Source organism: Citrus clementina, unplaced genomic scaffold (genome assembly GCF_000493195.1).
Source record: "Citrus clementina cultivar Clemenules unplaced genomic scaffold, Citrus_clementina_v1.0 scaffold_3, whole genome shotgun sequence".
In the NCBI taxonomy this organism is placed as follows: domain Eukaryota; kingdom Viridiplantae; phylum Streptophyta; class Magnoliopsida; order Sapindales; family Rutaceae; genus Citrus; species Citrus x clementina.
Window position 1 is genome coordinate 44,759,256 of NW_006262339.1, and position 14,984 is coordinate 44,774,239.

Genomic DNA, 14,984 nt, shown 5'->3' on the forward strand with positions numbered 1-14,984 from the left:
TTGTGGGGTACTAAAAGCTGTATAAGGAATACTATTTTCTTCCATTTTTATCTGCCAAAATCCTGATTTACAATCAAACTTTGAATAATAAGTTTTATTTTTTACAAGATTTATCAGTACTTCTTTATTCGGGAGAAAATATCCGTCAAATTTTGTATATTTATTTAGTTCTTTATAATTTATTACCATTCTCACTTTTCCTCTAACATGTTCTGATCTTTTTCTAACCATAAAGGCTGGACTATTATGTGGACTATTACTAGTTCAAATGAGTTTTAAATTTAAGAGTTCTTTTATTTGGATTTTAAATTCTTCTCTACCTTCTTCTGTGTACATCATGTGTTTTAATCTTATTATCATGTTTTCAATTAATTCTATTTTTGCTCTAGGATGATCTGGTTTCCATAATGATAATGGGTTTTCTTTATAAACTTGTTCAAGTTGCGACTTTATTGTTTCTAATTGTATATTATAACTTTGTCCTTTTTGTATTAGATAGTGTTTTTCATAAATGTACTTATCACCATGCTGGGCTGGCTGAACTCTGTAGGGTTTAAATTCACGAGGAATACGAAGAATATGATTACAAGGTGTTTTTAAAGTGATCATATATGGAGTTTGTTGGTAATATTGGAATTATTGTATAAAGTCATTGCCTAAAAGGATATCGCAATCCATATTATTGTATTGAAATATTTGATTAATATGTACTATTTTACTTCCTAACAATATTTCAAAGTTTAGTAAAGATTGAGTTACTTGTTGTTTGTCTCCTGTTATTCCAATAATTTTTAATTTTCCATTGAGTTCTCATTTGCTTGATAAAAAGGATTTCATTATGGTTATTTCACTGCCTGTGTCAATTAAGGCACATGTGTCTATATCTTTTTCTGTTATATTTATTTGTATATAAACAGACATAGGGTATGTTATATAAGCTTGTCTTAACATGTTTCACATACTATTTTTTGACCTTCTATTTGTATGGTTATTCTATGCTTTTCTATCTTATAATATTCTAAATTATTTAAAAAACTATTTGCTGATACTATATGTTTTTCTGGATATGTGGTCATAAATGAATCTATGTAACAAGACACTATTATTCTAAGTCCTTCTATGATTATAGGAACTTTAACTTCTTGTTTACAAATATGTTTATTCCCATTGAAATCTGTATATTCATATGAAATTTCTTTTTCTTTTACCAAAAGTCCTTTATTTTTAGTGTGATTCATATAGTTATGACTTGTACCAGTATCTACTAGTATAGGTATTTTTGCTGTATAATCTATTTCATTAAAATATTGTCCAAGTATTTTTATTACGTTGTTAGTTGCTATGGATTTAACTATTTGTTTATCAGTACTTAATCTTCTAGATGAACTTCCTCTTACTAAGGTTCTTCATGCAAAACTTATATGGATAATGGAGTTTTCATTATTATTATCTAAAAATTATTTTCTATCATCTATATTTAATTCATAATTAATAGGAATTTTATAATCTTGAATTACTGGTTCTATAAATGTTGCTATATCTTCACAATCTTTATTTATTTCTATGTAAGGTTTATTTCCATATATTTCTCCATAATTTGAATTACAAAAACTATATAAAGCTGAGTAATGTATTGTCATTATTCTATTTCCTTCCTTCATTAGGTTCTTTTTTAATAGTTTAAAATGTAGACTTAATGTTTCATCTATGTTTTTATCCTTTATATGTACGCAATATCTAGGGTGACAAGTAAATAGTAATTTAGTATAACATAGATTTCCTTTTATTGTCCCTAAATGTCCTATGCTAGGATTAGTAAATCTTTGATCGTGTAATGATAAAACTATGTGGCTATCTATTCCTTCTTTGAATAGAGATTTTATTAAGATTTGTATTTCTACTAAATATACATATTGAATTTTTTCTTTTGTTGAGACTCATTTTTTATTTTTCTTAATGCTAGGTCTATAGATCTTTTATTTATTAAACTAAATCTAATGTTTCCCTCAGCTTGTGTAATTGTTACAGCCTTTTCTTGTTCATAATATTCATGTAATACTATTCGTTTTCTTTTAAACATATCTCTAAACCTATGTATTATTCCATATTCAGGTTTCTCCATATTTAGTTTTAAAAGTTTGTTATATTTTTCTTTATTAAAAGTGGCAACAAGACTATATCCACCTTTATTCTCTTCTTTCTCTATTTCTTCAATTTCTTCTATTTTTTTCATTTTCCATAAGTTCTTCATTAGTCTGACTCATTTTCTGATTCTTCTGCCATATAAACTTCTTCTCCTTCATAATCTGATAGATTATTTATTTCTTCTAAGTCATTCTTTATATTTTCAAAATCTTCTTTTAGAAGTTTAACTTTCTTTTTTGTACAATCTGTACTAATATGTCCAATTTCTCTACAATTCCAACATTTACATTTGGACTTGTCTAATATTTTTCTTTGGGTTTTATATTTTCTTCCTGATTTTCGGTATTTTCTCTTAAAGTTATTGTATTTTTTATATCTTTTTTCTCTCTTGTAGAACTTCTTTCTTCGTTTATGAGGTGCATAACATCCTTATTGGGTAGGCATCTCTGTTTTTTCACAATATATTTTTGTTATATTTTTACTCTTTTTTATTAAACTTCTTTGAATACATATTTCACTTAATCTTGTATTTAGGAATCTTATTCTAGCTCCTAATGTATCTGGGAGTCTATTATCACTACTACTAGTGTACTTTTCATATTCATTAATAAAATATCCATTCCAAGGATATGGAAGTTTAGAATAGTATAAATTCTTATAAATGTTTTGGTCTTCATGACTCATGAATTGAGTATAATAATATTTAGAAAATTCACAGGTATATTCTTTTACAAAACACATATTACAAATTGTTAAGTTTATTAATTTCATTCTAGCGTCTAATTTATCATATTTTGCTTCATTTTCTGAATTTTGTAACCAGTCTTCTCCTAAAAATTAACTGGCAATATATTCAATTATTCTTTCAATTCCTAATCATTTATTTCTTCCTAATGCTATTTTGGTTGAATCATTTATTAATTTTTGTGTATCTTCACTTAATCTTTTCCACCAGTTAAATACATTTCTTATGAAACTTGCTATTAAAATGTCTGCAAATATATTTATTTTTTCTTCTTCTGTTTCAACATTCCAATCATCTCTAGATCCATTAAATATAAAAAATAACTTCATTTGCATTCCCCATTCTACTAAAGTTTTTCGGGGATCTATTTTGCAGTCTAAGTCTAGAAATGTGCCTGCATTGCTTATTGGTGTTAGGTGGTCGTTATTAGGTTGGTATTCTTTTTTCCATTGATTATTTTTAATAGGTGGGTAATATTCAAAAAATGGTCTATTTTTTCTTTTTATTTGTTTCGTACCTATGGCTTGGTTCTTCAACATTAAGTTTTATTTCTGGACCTCCAGCAGTATTCATTTTTATGCAATATTCTTTTTCAAAATCTTCTAAATCACTAAGATTTATGTCACTAAATTTTTCAGTAAGTTCTTCTAATTTATCTTTCATTACTCTGAATCACTAGGGGTTGTTTCTTTTATTTCTAGTTTTTCTTTGCCTTTTTCTTTCTTTTTTAATTCTGCTTTTAGTTTTTCTATTTCTTCTAATATTTTTGGGTATTGGAATTTTATAAACCAATCATCATAACTTTCTGTTTGTGGTTTTTCTATAGGTTTCTTAAAACTTGTTCCAATTATTCCTGATTTTAACATTTCAAATTTTTCTACTTTTTTATTTTTCTTTTGACTCATTTGTATTACAGATAGTTCTATTTTTATTTTTCCTATTTCTTGTTTAATTTCTCTCATTTCTTCTTTGAGATTTAAAAATATTTCTTTTAATTCAATTAGAGTAGTTTCCATTAAGTTTAGGGGTATTAATAGATATTTTTTCTTTTGAATGTATGTTACGTTCAACGTAACATAGTGTTAGCCGACTGGAATCCATGCTTTTTCCCAAACCTCAACGTGTATCGTTATTTCTTCGGAAAAAGGTTAAAAATGTTATCTTCCCTTTTTGTTTTTTGCGAGTAAATAACAAAAGTAATGGACATTACTATTATATAACGGGAGCTTGCTATGTTACGGACTCTGTATGTAACATAGCAAATGGGGAGCATCCACGCGTTGCAGGAGAGAGGAAAAGCTGTTGGAACTCAGCTGATACAAGGCCAGTTTGCACTGAGCTGTTACATACAGAGTCTGCAACGCAGCCTTGTCCGTATATAACGTGCATAAAAATGAAAAGATAGAAGTGCTGCTGGCATTTTGGTTATCTTTTCAAAAGATATGCAAATGCGTATGGATAGGTCCCGTTTCTGGACCGCCATGTAAAGAGAAGAGAAGAGATAGATTCTTTTATATACTAAGACGCAAAAAAGGTTTATATGGTACAAGCCAAATTGTGACTAGACAGTTATTCGTTTTGAACTTTGAAGATGAAGAGGTAAACTTTGAATAAACTTTTTGTCAATCGGAAACTATCGTTTGTTTTCCCTTTGTGTCGTGTTTTCGCGTTCGATTATCTTTGGAAAATATTCTCCATCACATGGATGTAATTGCGGAACACATAGGAGTCGAATCCATGAGCTATATAATCTGTGAAATGAATGAGAATTTGAAACTTCAGTAATTCAATGCGGAACATATATCTAATGGTCATGCCAAGTCCTTTATCCTCGTATATCGGTGGTTCATGGATGTTGTATTTTGTGCAGTGAAATGAACACTTCGCAGAATCTGGCTTTTAATAAATTCCCATCATCACCTAGCATTAAATTGTTACTTAGCTATAGAAACGGGATACATTATCACGAAAACCAGCGGATAGACTGCTGCCAGAATTAATATTAATAACAGGCTAAAAACTGAGCTAATGTGTAGCACAACAAAGTCGCCTCAAACATGGTAAAAGCAGACAATAACATAAGAAATTATCCAGAAATTAAGAAGCTTGATAATGTGCCAACTAATTAAGGGCGTAGCCGCCCGCTGCAAGCATAGGTAACGTTGCAAGACTCATCAACAATGACAGTGTACGTGTGCACAGGCCTGGCAAGGAAGACAGGTAAACGAACCAACAAGTCACAAACACATTCATCATCGACCTGCTTCAGCCAACGGCAACAACTTTCTCCCTCGGGTGTCTCTTCGTGAACTCCCCCGTGCCTGTGTCTGTGCCTATGTCGGTGACCATGTCTTTGCAACGATTCATCATGATCCAGAGGAGGGCTGTTAGGAGAGGGAGGGGAAGGAGGAGGTACGGGTGCAGCCGGGTTGTATGGCAGCATTGAGCACGCATAGTTCACTAAAGCGAATTGGGAGGCACATAGCGGCCGGGGAGGAGCAGGCGGCGGCAGTGGCATCGGTCTTGGCCTTAGCTGGCATTCCATCTGGGGAAGGACTGCCAACACAGACACAAAGAGTGCTACTGTAACAACACCGTCTGTCTTCATGGCGTCTATCTTTGATTAATAAAGAGGGTGAGGGGAAATTGATGTTTCAGAACGGCTCCTGCTTCTATTTATATATATGTGAATTCATAGTTTTTTCATGCTTCCTTTTAGTTAGAAATTATGGCGGGTTATGAAGAAATAAAAAAATAGAAACGATTGAAGGAGTGGGGGGAATTTTCTTGGGGATGTTATGGAGAGTTTCAGGTTATAATTGGTTATGCATCTCTCATTCAATGTGTGCCTAATTTTTAGGTGACGTACAGCCTCAAACCTAAGGCTGTTACCTGCCAACAACTCTATTCCTACCATATGTGTTGAAGAGATAAGAGCACGAGAGGAAAATATTTTGAAGTTAGCCACCAAGAAAATAAAATTTCTCTGTTTACCATAGCATTACTCAGAAAACACAAGTACTTTTAGAAGAAATGAGAAGAATATATAGTGCTAGCTTTAGGGCATTCTAGCAACTTGGATTGCTGTCTATTGAAATGAGAAGATTGAAATGCAAATGGGTGAGAACCAGGTCCCCCAGGACATTCTTTTATTCTGGCTTAGGATTTTGATTTCAGAGAAACTCCTGTGTTTGGTTTTATAAATGCCTGCGTTGAGTGGTCGAACAACACCCCAAAATCCAAATTATCTTTTGATAACAAAATATGATTAGCATGGGAGAAGGGAAAAATGTCGAAAAATCCTTACAAGCTCACGATCAATACATAAGGACTTTGAAGTTAATGCATATACCACAGATTTAGCTTCCACGCTACATGCTGGGCTCAGTTAAAAAAGATCTCTTTGGCAGCTATTCTGGTCAAGCACAACTTCATTGCAAGTCTTATTTATCACAAGGTGGAAAAAAAATCTAATTATTTATCTGAGAACCAGACATTTTCCTCCAACCTTGATATTACCGTGTTCCAAAAGCATCCGCCACACTTCTCAGACCTACTAAATACCTGACTCCCAAGTTTTTCACAGACATCAAATAGGTTTGGCATCTACTGCTGGTTAATTGCTGCATGCAACAGAAACAAATGTGTGAACAAGAGCTAAAATGCTTTGCGTATCCAAAAAGAGAGCAAGATTGAAATCTGAAAGAGATGACGAGCAACTATGTGTTGTGGGGATAAAAAAGATTCTAAAACATAATTCTATTAATGGCAGTGAATCAAAACAAGCAATGTCAGGATCAGCAATCCTGGAAATGTTAATGTTGAAAAAAGTAGCAGGCGTATCAAAGTCCAATCACGCTACCAGGGTAGCTCTCAAAGTTGCCACAATGTTCAAGATTCATTGCTCTCCAATACTCTACTCCATCTCACTGGGGTCTATTTCAGATACAACAATCAAACTTAAAACTCCTATACCTAAGAAATGGAGAATGTATGATATTTGTTAGAATCAAAGGCCCAACGATTTCTACAAGTGAAAAATGGCAAAATAGTGCAGCACAACAAATGCACACAGAACTCAAAATGTAAATGATTGAATATGCAATATTATTGATAAGCAAAGGAGTCTGATACAAACTAAATTTCGAAACTAACATAATTAATTTCTACTATACAGAACACCAAAAAATTATGTATTAGGAAATAACTCCTGGAAAATCCCAATCGTATCTGATATATCACTTTGCATGCACAAATACATAACCAAAGATAAAGTATCCTTGTAAAACAGAAAAGTCACAGAGCATGAGAAAATCAACTACTGCTAATGTTGTCACTTGATAGACACACAAACTTATGCAAACACCATAATTGAAAGAGCTCAGCAACTTAGCAATGACACATACAGAATTCAATGTCTTCATCATTCCTATAATATCTTAAACAAATCCCCCTGCTTGGCAGTGGATTGAAAAAAAAAAGGTACATTTACCCAAAAGGAAAGAGAGAAAGACACCGCAATTCTTCACAATATTAAAAATTTTCAAGACAAAAACATTAAGCTGAATATCAATAAGCATTACAACTTGAAATTAAACTTTCTATACCTGTGATTGAGGCTTTAATTGTGAGACTCGCTCATCATATCATATTCCTCCAAGTCTTTCAGATTCACATCTGTTCATCATACATGAGCTCATCCAATTTCTCCTCCTCATCCTCACTTCTTAAGGCCATCTTTTCCATGTCCTTCTTAACCTCCTCCCTTTGCAACCTCAACTGTTCCGTCCATTCATGTTTTCCTTTCTCCAACAACTCAACAAACCTTTCTTTAATCTCCAACAACGGATCCCTATCAATCAACTCAGAATGCCTATATGCCTCCCTCAGCATTGCAGTCTTGATCCCTCCTTTCAGTGACAAATAAAAAATACCAGAATGCCTTGTAAAAGCACTTGAAAATGCATTTGAAAACCTATACTCATCACTAAACTTCCCTAATATAGGCACAGGAATCCTCTTAAAAATAGACAGAGATAATAGCTCGTGGAAAACCGCAACTGTTCTTTTCTCCATTTCCTGCGAAGATTGATCTAAATTGGACACATCCTCATACGGAGATATGTAATCTAGTTCTAACCAATCCCTAACCCACTCCCTCATTTCTTTCCTCAAGAAAAACCCCGGAGGTAGCTTCACATTGAAGTTAGGTCGAACGGGAATCCCCGTTAACTTAGCCTCCTCTTCTGCTCTTAACTGAATAACAGATTTTGCAAAGTCGGGGTTCCAAGATTCCAACTCTAGGAATGATTGGCCTTCTCCAGGACACCCAACTAACTTAAAGTAATTAGGATATCTAGGCACTAATTTAACTAAAAAATCGTTAGGAAACCCAAATTCTCTCTTCACATGAACCAATTTATCAACACTAAGAACTTTATCTTTAGACATCATCAACAATTTACACAACTTAGCGACAAGCAACTCCTCATTGTTATCATATATCTTTCTTTCCTCTTCAAGAAAATCTCTAAGCCTATCACTGGGGCGCAAGAACAAAACGGCATCAGATTTGGGCTTGATTCGATCATAATAAGTATAAAAAAGACCAGGGTATCGGTTAAGAAAAGTTCTGACTTTTACGTTGAGGCTTAATCTTTCGCGGCGTTTTTCGAGGTAACGGAGCGGGATGACTTGACCCGGTTCGTTCAGGACTTCCTTAACGACCCGGGCACAGAGCTTGTACTGTTTGTCGTTCTCTATGGCTTGGTCTAGTTTCTGATCTTTTCGCCACACTACTTTGAGGCTCGAAATGAGTTTGATTTGGTGGGTGTGGGTGAAGTTCGGGTTTACATGGGGTTTATATGTCGTTATCAGATTTTGTAAGTAAAGGGAAAAGCTTTTGGTATTGAAGAGCATACCGGAAAATGCGAGTGAACCCAACGAGCAGAGAGAGAGAGAGAGAGAGAAAGTGAGCCCTAATTGTCAGCTAGCGAGGATCAAGATGTCTGTAATTCTCTGATTTCTGTATTTGAAACTTGAAAGCCACCTGCACGACGGCGTTTTAAGGCATCAGTGAACAAGCAAAGCTCGTGACGCCGTTTACAAAGTGCCCCTACCGTTACACTCTCATCGGCATTGAAACCTTGGTCGTCGGAAAATTGAGGAAAGAAAAATCAATCATCCTGGACCTTTCCAATCCAGCTGCTAAATTAAAATTAATTCATGATAGATGCTGAATTAATCATATACAATTCTCTCCTCATTTATCTCTTTGACTTTATGACTTTTTTACAATATTTATTTTGCTACAAAAATATTATTTAATCTATAAACTCTTATCAAAATTTCTCTTATTCTTTAATTTTCTTTTAATAAAATATTTAAAAATTAAATAATTTTTTTTTATCTCTACTAATAAAAATAAAGAGGGAGTTTAAGCTCGTTAATAATTATCGACTCACAGTTGGGTATACCGTAGTATGGGCAGGGCCAGTAATGCACGTGGAGCAACATGGTCCCTACATGTAATTAAGAATATACTCCTGTTCCTGTAGCCTTCTGTCCCAAAGGTTCCAACAGCGGCGGCCAAAATGTACCCCCTCATTATCTGAAACGGCCAAGAAGCAGCTCTCCTCTGACTTCCATCTAAGTCCTTACAAGTCTACAATGTATTCATTGCAAGAACTCAACAAAAGCGCAATCTCACAGAGCAACAAAATCCGTATTAATCTGTCCCTTTACTCGTAACTGTTCATCAGTACGCCGCTTGTCGTTTTCTTAAAACAGCACCTAGGAAACGACCAAAAGGTCACCCACGGGCTGCACACCACTCTACTGCCAGTTGCTCCCCTTAACGTTCATTCCCCGTTCTTCAACACCTCGAAAACAAGCAAGGCACGAAAATCTGATGTTGCTGCTAAATGTCCTTACCCTAGCTCGAACCACGATGCCGCGAAACGACGTCGTGTTCGAAGCGGACGACATCGAGTTTGGGAATCCGTGGTGGTTCGTCTACGCCGGCGTCTCTTGCGTACTCGTGCTCTTCGCCGGTATAATGTCCGGCCTCACGCTCGGGCTAATGTCTCTAGGCCTCGTCGAGCTCGAAATTTTACAAAGAAGCGGCACCTCCACTGAAAAGCAACAAGCCGGTGCCTTTACAACTCATAATTTTACTATTGCCTTTCAGTAATTGAACGGTTGTTAATTGCATTTTTTTTTTCATTTCTTTGCATGTAGCTGCTATACTGCCAGTTGTTCAAAAGCAACACCAGCTTTTAGTAACTCTGCTTCTGTGTAATGCTTGTGCTATGGAGGTTAGTAAATTCCAACCCCACCCCCCCCCCCACCCCCACTATTGATATAATTCACTGATCTCAGTGGTAAATTTGTGACTTGTGATCTGTTTCTTGCAGGCGCTGCCGATATACCTCGACAAAATTTTTCATCCATTTGTGGCTGTTTTACTCTCGGTTACTTTTGTTCTGGCTTTTGGAGAGGTTTAATTCGTTTCTAATTTATAATGCTTGATTTTCAGTTAGTATAGTTACTACCTTAGGCTTACGGTAAGGGGACTAATTTCTGTCTTATCATTTTGAGTCAGATTATTCCACAAGCCATATGTTCAAGGTATGGACTTGCTGTAGGTGCAAACTTTGTATGGCTGGTTCGTATTCTGATGATCATTTGTTATCCCATCGCGTATCCTATTGGAAAGGTAATCTCATAATTGATGGTTGAATTTTGAATTTTCTTTTACAGACTTGTAACGCCAGATGACAGACTTGTATAATTATTGCACTTGGGCTCAGATGTTTATTGGTAATAGCAGCACAAATGGTATAAGATTTACTTTTTTTAAACAAGTATTATAAGGTACTTGTGAAGCCTCATCAGAAGATGATAACAGAATGTTATTCAACTCCTATTCTGGATGGGGACGCTTTTGAGCTTCGAACAATATGAATTGTTATTGACGTATGCCATGAGTTGCCAAATTGTGATTTTGTTCTATCTTCGTACATATAACACTATGCATACCATTGCACTGTGCTCCTTGACCACTTTCTTACGTCTAATCAAGTTAAGTTATTCAAGCTGCATAATTGTTTTTTGCTACATTTCAAGAGGAGGTGTTAGGTGGTGCTTTATTTGTTTGGGAGATTGCTTTGTTGCATAATTTGCATAATTTGTCATTTTACTTGACATTGTAATTGCACCATTCCATGTCCCACAAAAAAGAAATAAGGTGTTGCTTTTATTGAGAATCTTTCTGACTCAAAAGACATCAGATTCTTGATGCTGTTCTTGGACACCATGATGCTTTGTTCAGGCGGGCCCAGTTGAAAGCCCTTGTTTCTATCCACAGCCAAGAGGTAACCTGCTTGAATCAGTTCTCTGTATCACATGTTTTTCCAAATTTTACTACTAATAAATGTTGCTCTTCTTGATGTTTATCAGATAACAAGAACAACAAGTGTTTAGGTAACAATAATTTTGTTGTAATAACCTGCTTCTGTTAACTTGTTATTCCTGTCAAGTTTAGGCTGGCAAGGGAGGTGAACTTACTCATGATGAGACGACTATTATCAGTGGAGCACTAGACTTAACTGAAAAGGTATCTGTTGCTATGGGTTCTCTGCGACTTGTTCTTCAATGAACACATTCTGGCATCATAGGATCTCATTTGGATAGGGGATGAAGATAATTTGTAGACTGCATGAAAACTATAAATGGTTGTTTCTGTTTTTTTTTTTGGGCTCCTGCTTGTCTTGTGGGAAAATATTTTAACCACAGCATTTGAAAAAGAAATTTACTGCCTCCAATTTGAAATAATAAGGGGACGCTTTACTCAAATATGGCATTCGAAATAATGGACCACTTTCATGCTGTAATATGAGAAGCGACCAAAATAATTGGCCATTTTAACAGTTTGGAGTGCAGGTACTCAATAGTGAGGATATCATATCATAATTTTCACTTGGGATAAGCTTTTAAAGGAGATAAGACTTTCCTGCTGAAATTGCAAACTAAATGGATGACATTCATGTGCACATTCCTTGCTGCTGTATAGTTTCTGCTAGCTTACATCCTAATTTGGCGGACGTGTACTTCTATGGCTACCTGTTGGTGTTTTTGAAATCCCTTTAGACCTTCTAAATGTGCTTTTAAATTTACATTTTTTTTCCTGCACTGTCTTTTTTCTGTTAAATGATTATAATTTTCAAGTTTCTCGCTACATGCAGACTGCGGAGGAGGCTATGACGCCCATTGAGTCAACATTTTCCTTAGATGTCAATTCGAAATTAGACTGGTGAGTTAGGCTTTGCAACCCATTTTTCTCTTCAATTGCTTGCCTTCTCTGTGCTTTTTCCTATGAAATTGCAGTGATATAACCTTTAATTTTGTACTTCTGTTCATCTGTCTGACAAAGAACTGCTATTGTCTGTTTCACTGTAACTTAGGAGGTCTTCTTAATTGTCTGTCTATACGACCATGTTGCATTTTTGGCTGAAGTCTTAGATTCTTTGTATCCTGAGCAAATTGACATTTGAGGTTGGGATGGTGTATTCACAGCCGAATAAGCCAAGCTAATATATAGAGTGTTTTCAGGATCGTTATGGTTGGTGATGTCTGCTATGGTTATGAGTACACTGTTATATATGGCAAAATTATCTTGTTAGTCAATCTCTATCAGGACTAATAAAAAGGGCCTACCTTTCCATACAGTAAAAACTTGAGGTGCTTGAATGTCTACTTTATAAATATGAGGTTATCTCACAAATATATTATTTATGCCTTCTAATGCAGGGAAGCAATTGGAAAAATTCTCGCTCGAGGTCATAGTCGTGTACCTATTTATTCTGGAAATCCTAAAAACATTATTGGTCTCTTACTGGTGGGTGATAAAATCCTCGGGCATTCTCAAGTTCTCAATGTTAACCATGTTTGTTATTATTGGTTGCTGGCAGAATGTAAATTAGTGAACCTTTTTCAATATTTAATTTTCTGAGAATTAGGTGAAAAGCCTTCTTACAGTACGGGCAGAGACAGAAACTCCAGTGAGTGCTGTTTCTATACGGAGAATGCCAAGGTGTGCCTTCTTTATCCCCATTATCATGTTTTTATTTTCTGAGCAAAAATGCAAGTTCTAATGCATGAATATCCAGGGTTCCAGCAGATATGCCTTTATATGATATCCTCAACGAGTTTCAAAAGGGTAGCAGTCATATGGCTGCTGTAGTGAAGGTTAAAGGAAAGAGCAAAAAATCCCAGTCTATCAGCCTGGGAGAGAAATTTGGGGGAAACGGTGTTTTCTCTGGGAATTCTCAATTAACTACTCCCTTGCTAACCAACGATGTTACATCAGAAACTACTCCCTTGCTAACCAACGATGTTACATCAGAAAGTGTTGTTGTTGGCATTGACAGAACATCAAGGCCCAACACAAATAACCAATCTCTGCCACCACAGCTTGGTGCTGCTGCAGAAAACTTGCCTTACTCATTAGAGGATATTGAAGAAGGAGTAGTCATTGGCATCATCACCCTTGAGGATGTTTTTGAAGAACTTCTGCAAGTAAGCTTGCTTCCACCTCTTAGATGCCGATCAGTTTATTTTGACCAACTTTTGCTCAGTTGCAGCAGCATAAAACTATGCCAGCTGATTTTTTATTTTTATTTTTTTGAAATTGCTTATAAGTGATCTTGTGATCTCCTCCCCATACAGGAGGAAATAGTGGATGAGACTGATGTATATGTCGATGTTCATAAAAGGTACGGTTGTTTTTAATTTTCATCGCCTTAATGTTTGAAATTGATGCCATTTGTTTACGTGAAATGTAAAATGCTAATTACTTTTCCAGGATACGAGTGGCTGCTGCCGCTGCAGCTGCTTCAACAATGGCCCGAGCTCCATCAAGTTGGAAATTGACTGCACAAAAGCCTGCTGTAAGTAATATAATTAATTCACTGATTTGCATTCAAACTCATATGGTTGACTTTTAGAAGGATAAAGATAAACTAATACTAGTCTGTGTCTAGTTGAGTTTTGGTCATGCTGCTTTTTCTCATATCTGTTTTCAAATGGTATGGAAATGAACCTATTTTGTATTGTACTTATGTCTAATTCTTGGTTTTTGCTTAGAGCTCAAATGAAAATGTGCTTAAAATATCTTGTAAACTGTTGCCACACAATCAAAACTAGAACAGATAGCAATTGTTCTAGTACCATGTGTTACGGATTAACTTTGGTTGTAGCTTTTGTCCTTTGATATCTTTAATGAAACTGTTGCACATTAAATTGTTACAGATTGTATAAAACTAGAAATCTGTATCCAACCTAGAGACATAGGTCCTGATTACTGATTAGACCCAGACACAGTAAGTTTAGTAATTTCAGATCCAGGGATGCTATTGGCCATCTAGTAATATGTTGGCTGAATGCTGTCCTTCAGGGTGCTCAAGGTAAGCAGGGGCAAACCACAAAGAGGTCTGTGGAGAGCGGGTTGCATTCAGTAAGGTTTCCGGGGACTGAAAAGGAGGCTCTTCTTGGCAATAAGCAATGACTTTGGCAAAGTAGCTTTGAAGTTCACTGACTTGTGTAATGTGCATAAGTACCTGTCATCATGTTGGGTTTAGTTTTTGTGCGCGTATGTAGTTGTTTAATGTGCTCTTAGCTTTTTGCTTTTTGAGGTGACAAACTAGCCTTGTTTCTGGAAAAGAAGTTTTGAGGTTATATTTGTACGAAGTCCAACAGATTTCACTGCCTCATGCAGCAAAAATTTTAGCTTATTAACAAAAGAAAGGGTATACAAAATTGTATTTTGACTAATATTCAAAGTAAGGGTGTGTTTAGTTGTAGGATTAAGGAATCCGAATTCGGAATGAAAATAATTGATAATGTCTACTTATTAAGTAAAATGGAAAATGAGAATGAAGTACGTGGAATCCACCTGTTTTTGGGATTAAGGACCCATGAGGGGGTTTGAAATCAAGTTTTCGTTTCTCCTCAGGAAAAATCTTAAAATTATCCTCAATATAGTTTTGTCACTTTTGCTTTTACCCCCTGTCGAAGATTTGTGATATTTGCAAGG

The 14,984-nt window shown here is 35.2% G+C and overlaps 3 protein-coding genes across 3 annotated transcripts; 1 reads left to right on the plus strand and 2 right to left on the minus strand.

The window, feature by feature from the left end:
* Positions 1–4,740: 4,740 nt before the first annotated feature.
* LOC18048810 (myosin-1) lies at positions 4,741–5,648 on the minus strand. Its single transcript, XM_006444056.2, has one exon. It carries the CDS (start codon positions 5,496–5,498, stop codon positions 5,016–5,018), a length of 483 nt encoding a protein of 160 aa, XP_006444119.1. The 5' UTR covers positions 5,499–5,648; the 3' UTR covers positions 4,741–5,015.
* Positions 5,649–6,125: 477 nt separating this feature from the next.
* Positions 6,126–9,118, minus strand: LOC18048811 (protein WHAT'S THIS FACTOR 1 homolog). The gene is made up of 2 exons (XM_006444057.2): positions 7,498–9,118; positions 6,126–6,513 (listed from the first exon to the last, which is right to left on the minus strand). Exon 1 carries the CDS (start codon positions 8,807–8,809, stop codon positions 7,562–7,564), a length of 1,248 nt encoding a protein of 415 aa, XP_006444120.1. The 5' UTR covers positions 8,810–9,118; the 3' UTR covers positions 6,126–6,513; positions 7,498–7,561.
* A 250-nt stretch (positions 9,119–9,368) lies between these two features.
* Positions 9,369–14,730, plus strand: LOC18048812 (putative DUF21 domain-containing protein At1g03270). The gene is made up of 13 exons (XM_006444058.2): positions 9,369–10,041; positions 10,130–10,206; positions 10,306–10,389; positions 10,494–10,607; positions 11,182–11,265; positions 11,436–11,507; positions 12,136–12,203; positions 12,701–12,788; positions 12,910–12,983; positions 13,060–13,468; positions 13,619–13,665; positions 13,755–13,839; positions 14,346–14,730. The coding sequence occupies exons 1-13, from the start codon at positions 9,801–9,803 to the stop codon at positions 14,454–14,456; spliced, it is 1,554 nt and encodes a 517-aa protein (XP_006444121.1). The 5' UTR covers positions 9,369–9,800; the 3' UTR covers positions 14,457–14,730.
* The last annotated feature ends 254 nt before the right edge of the window (positions 14,731–14,984 follow it).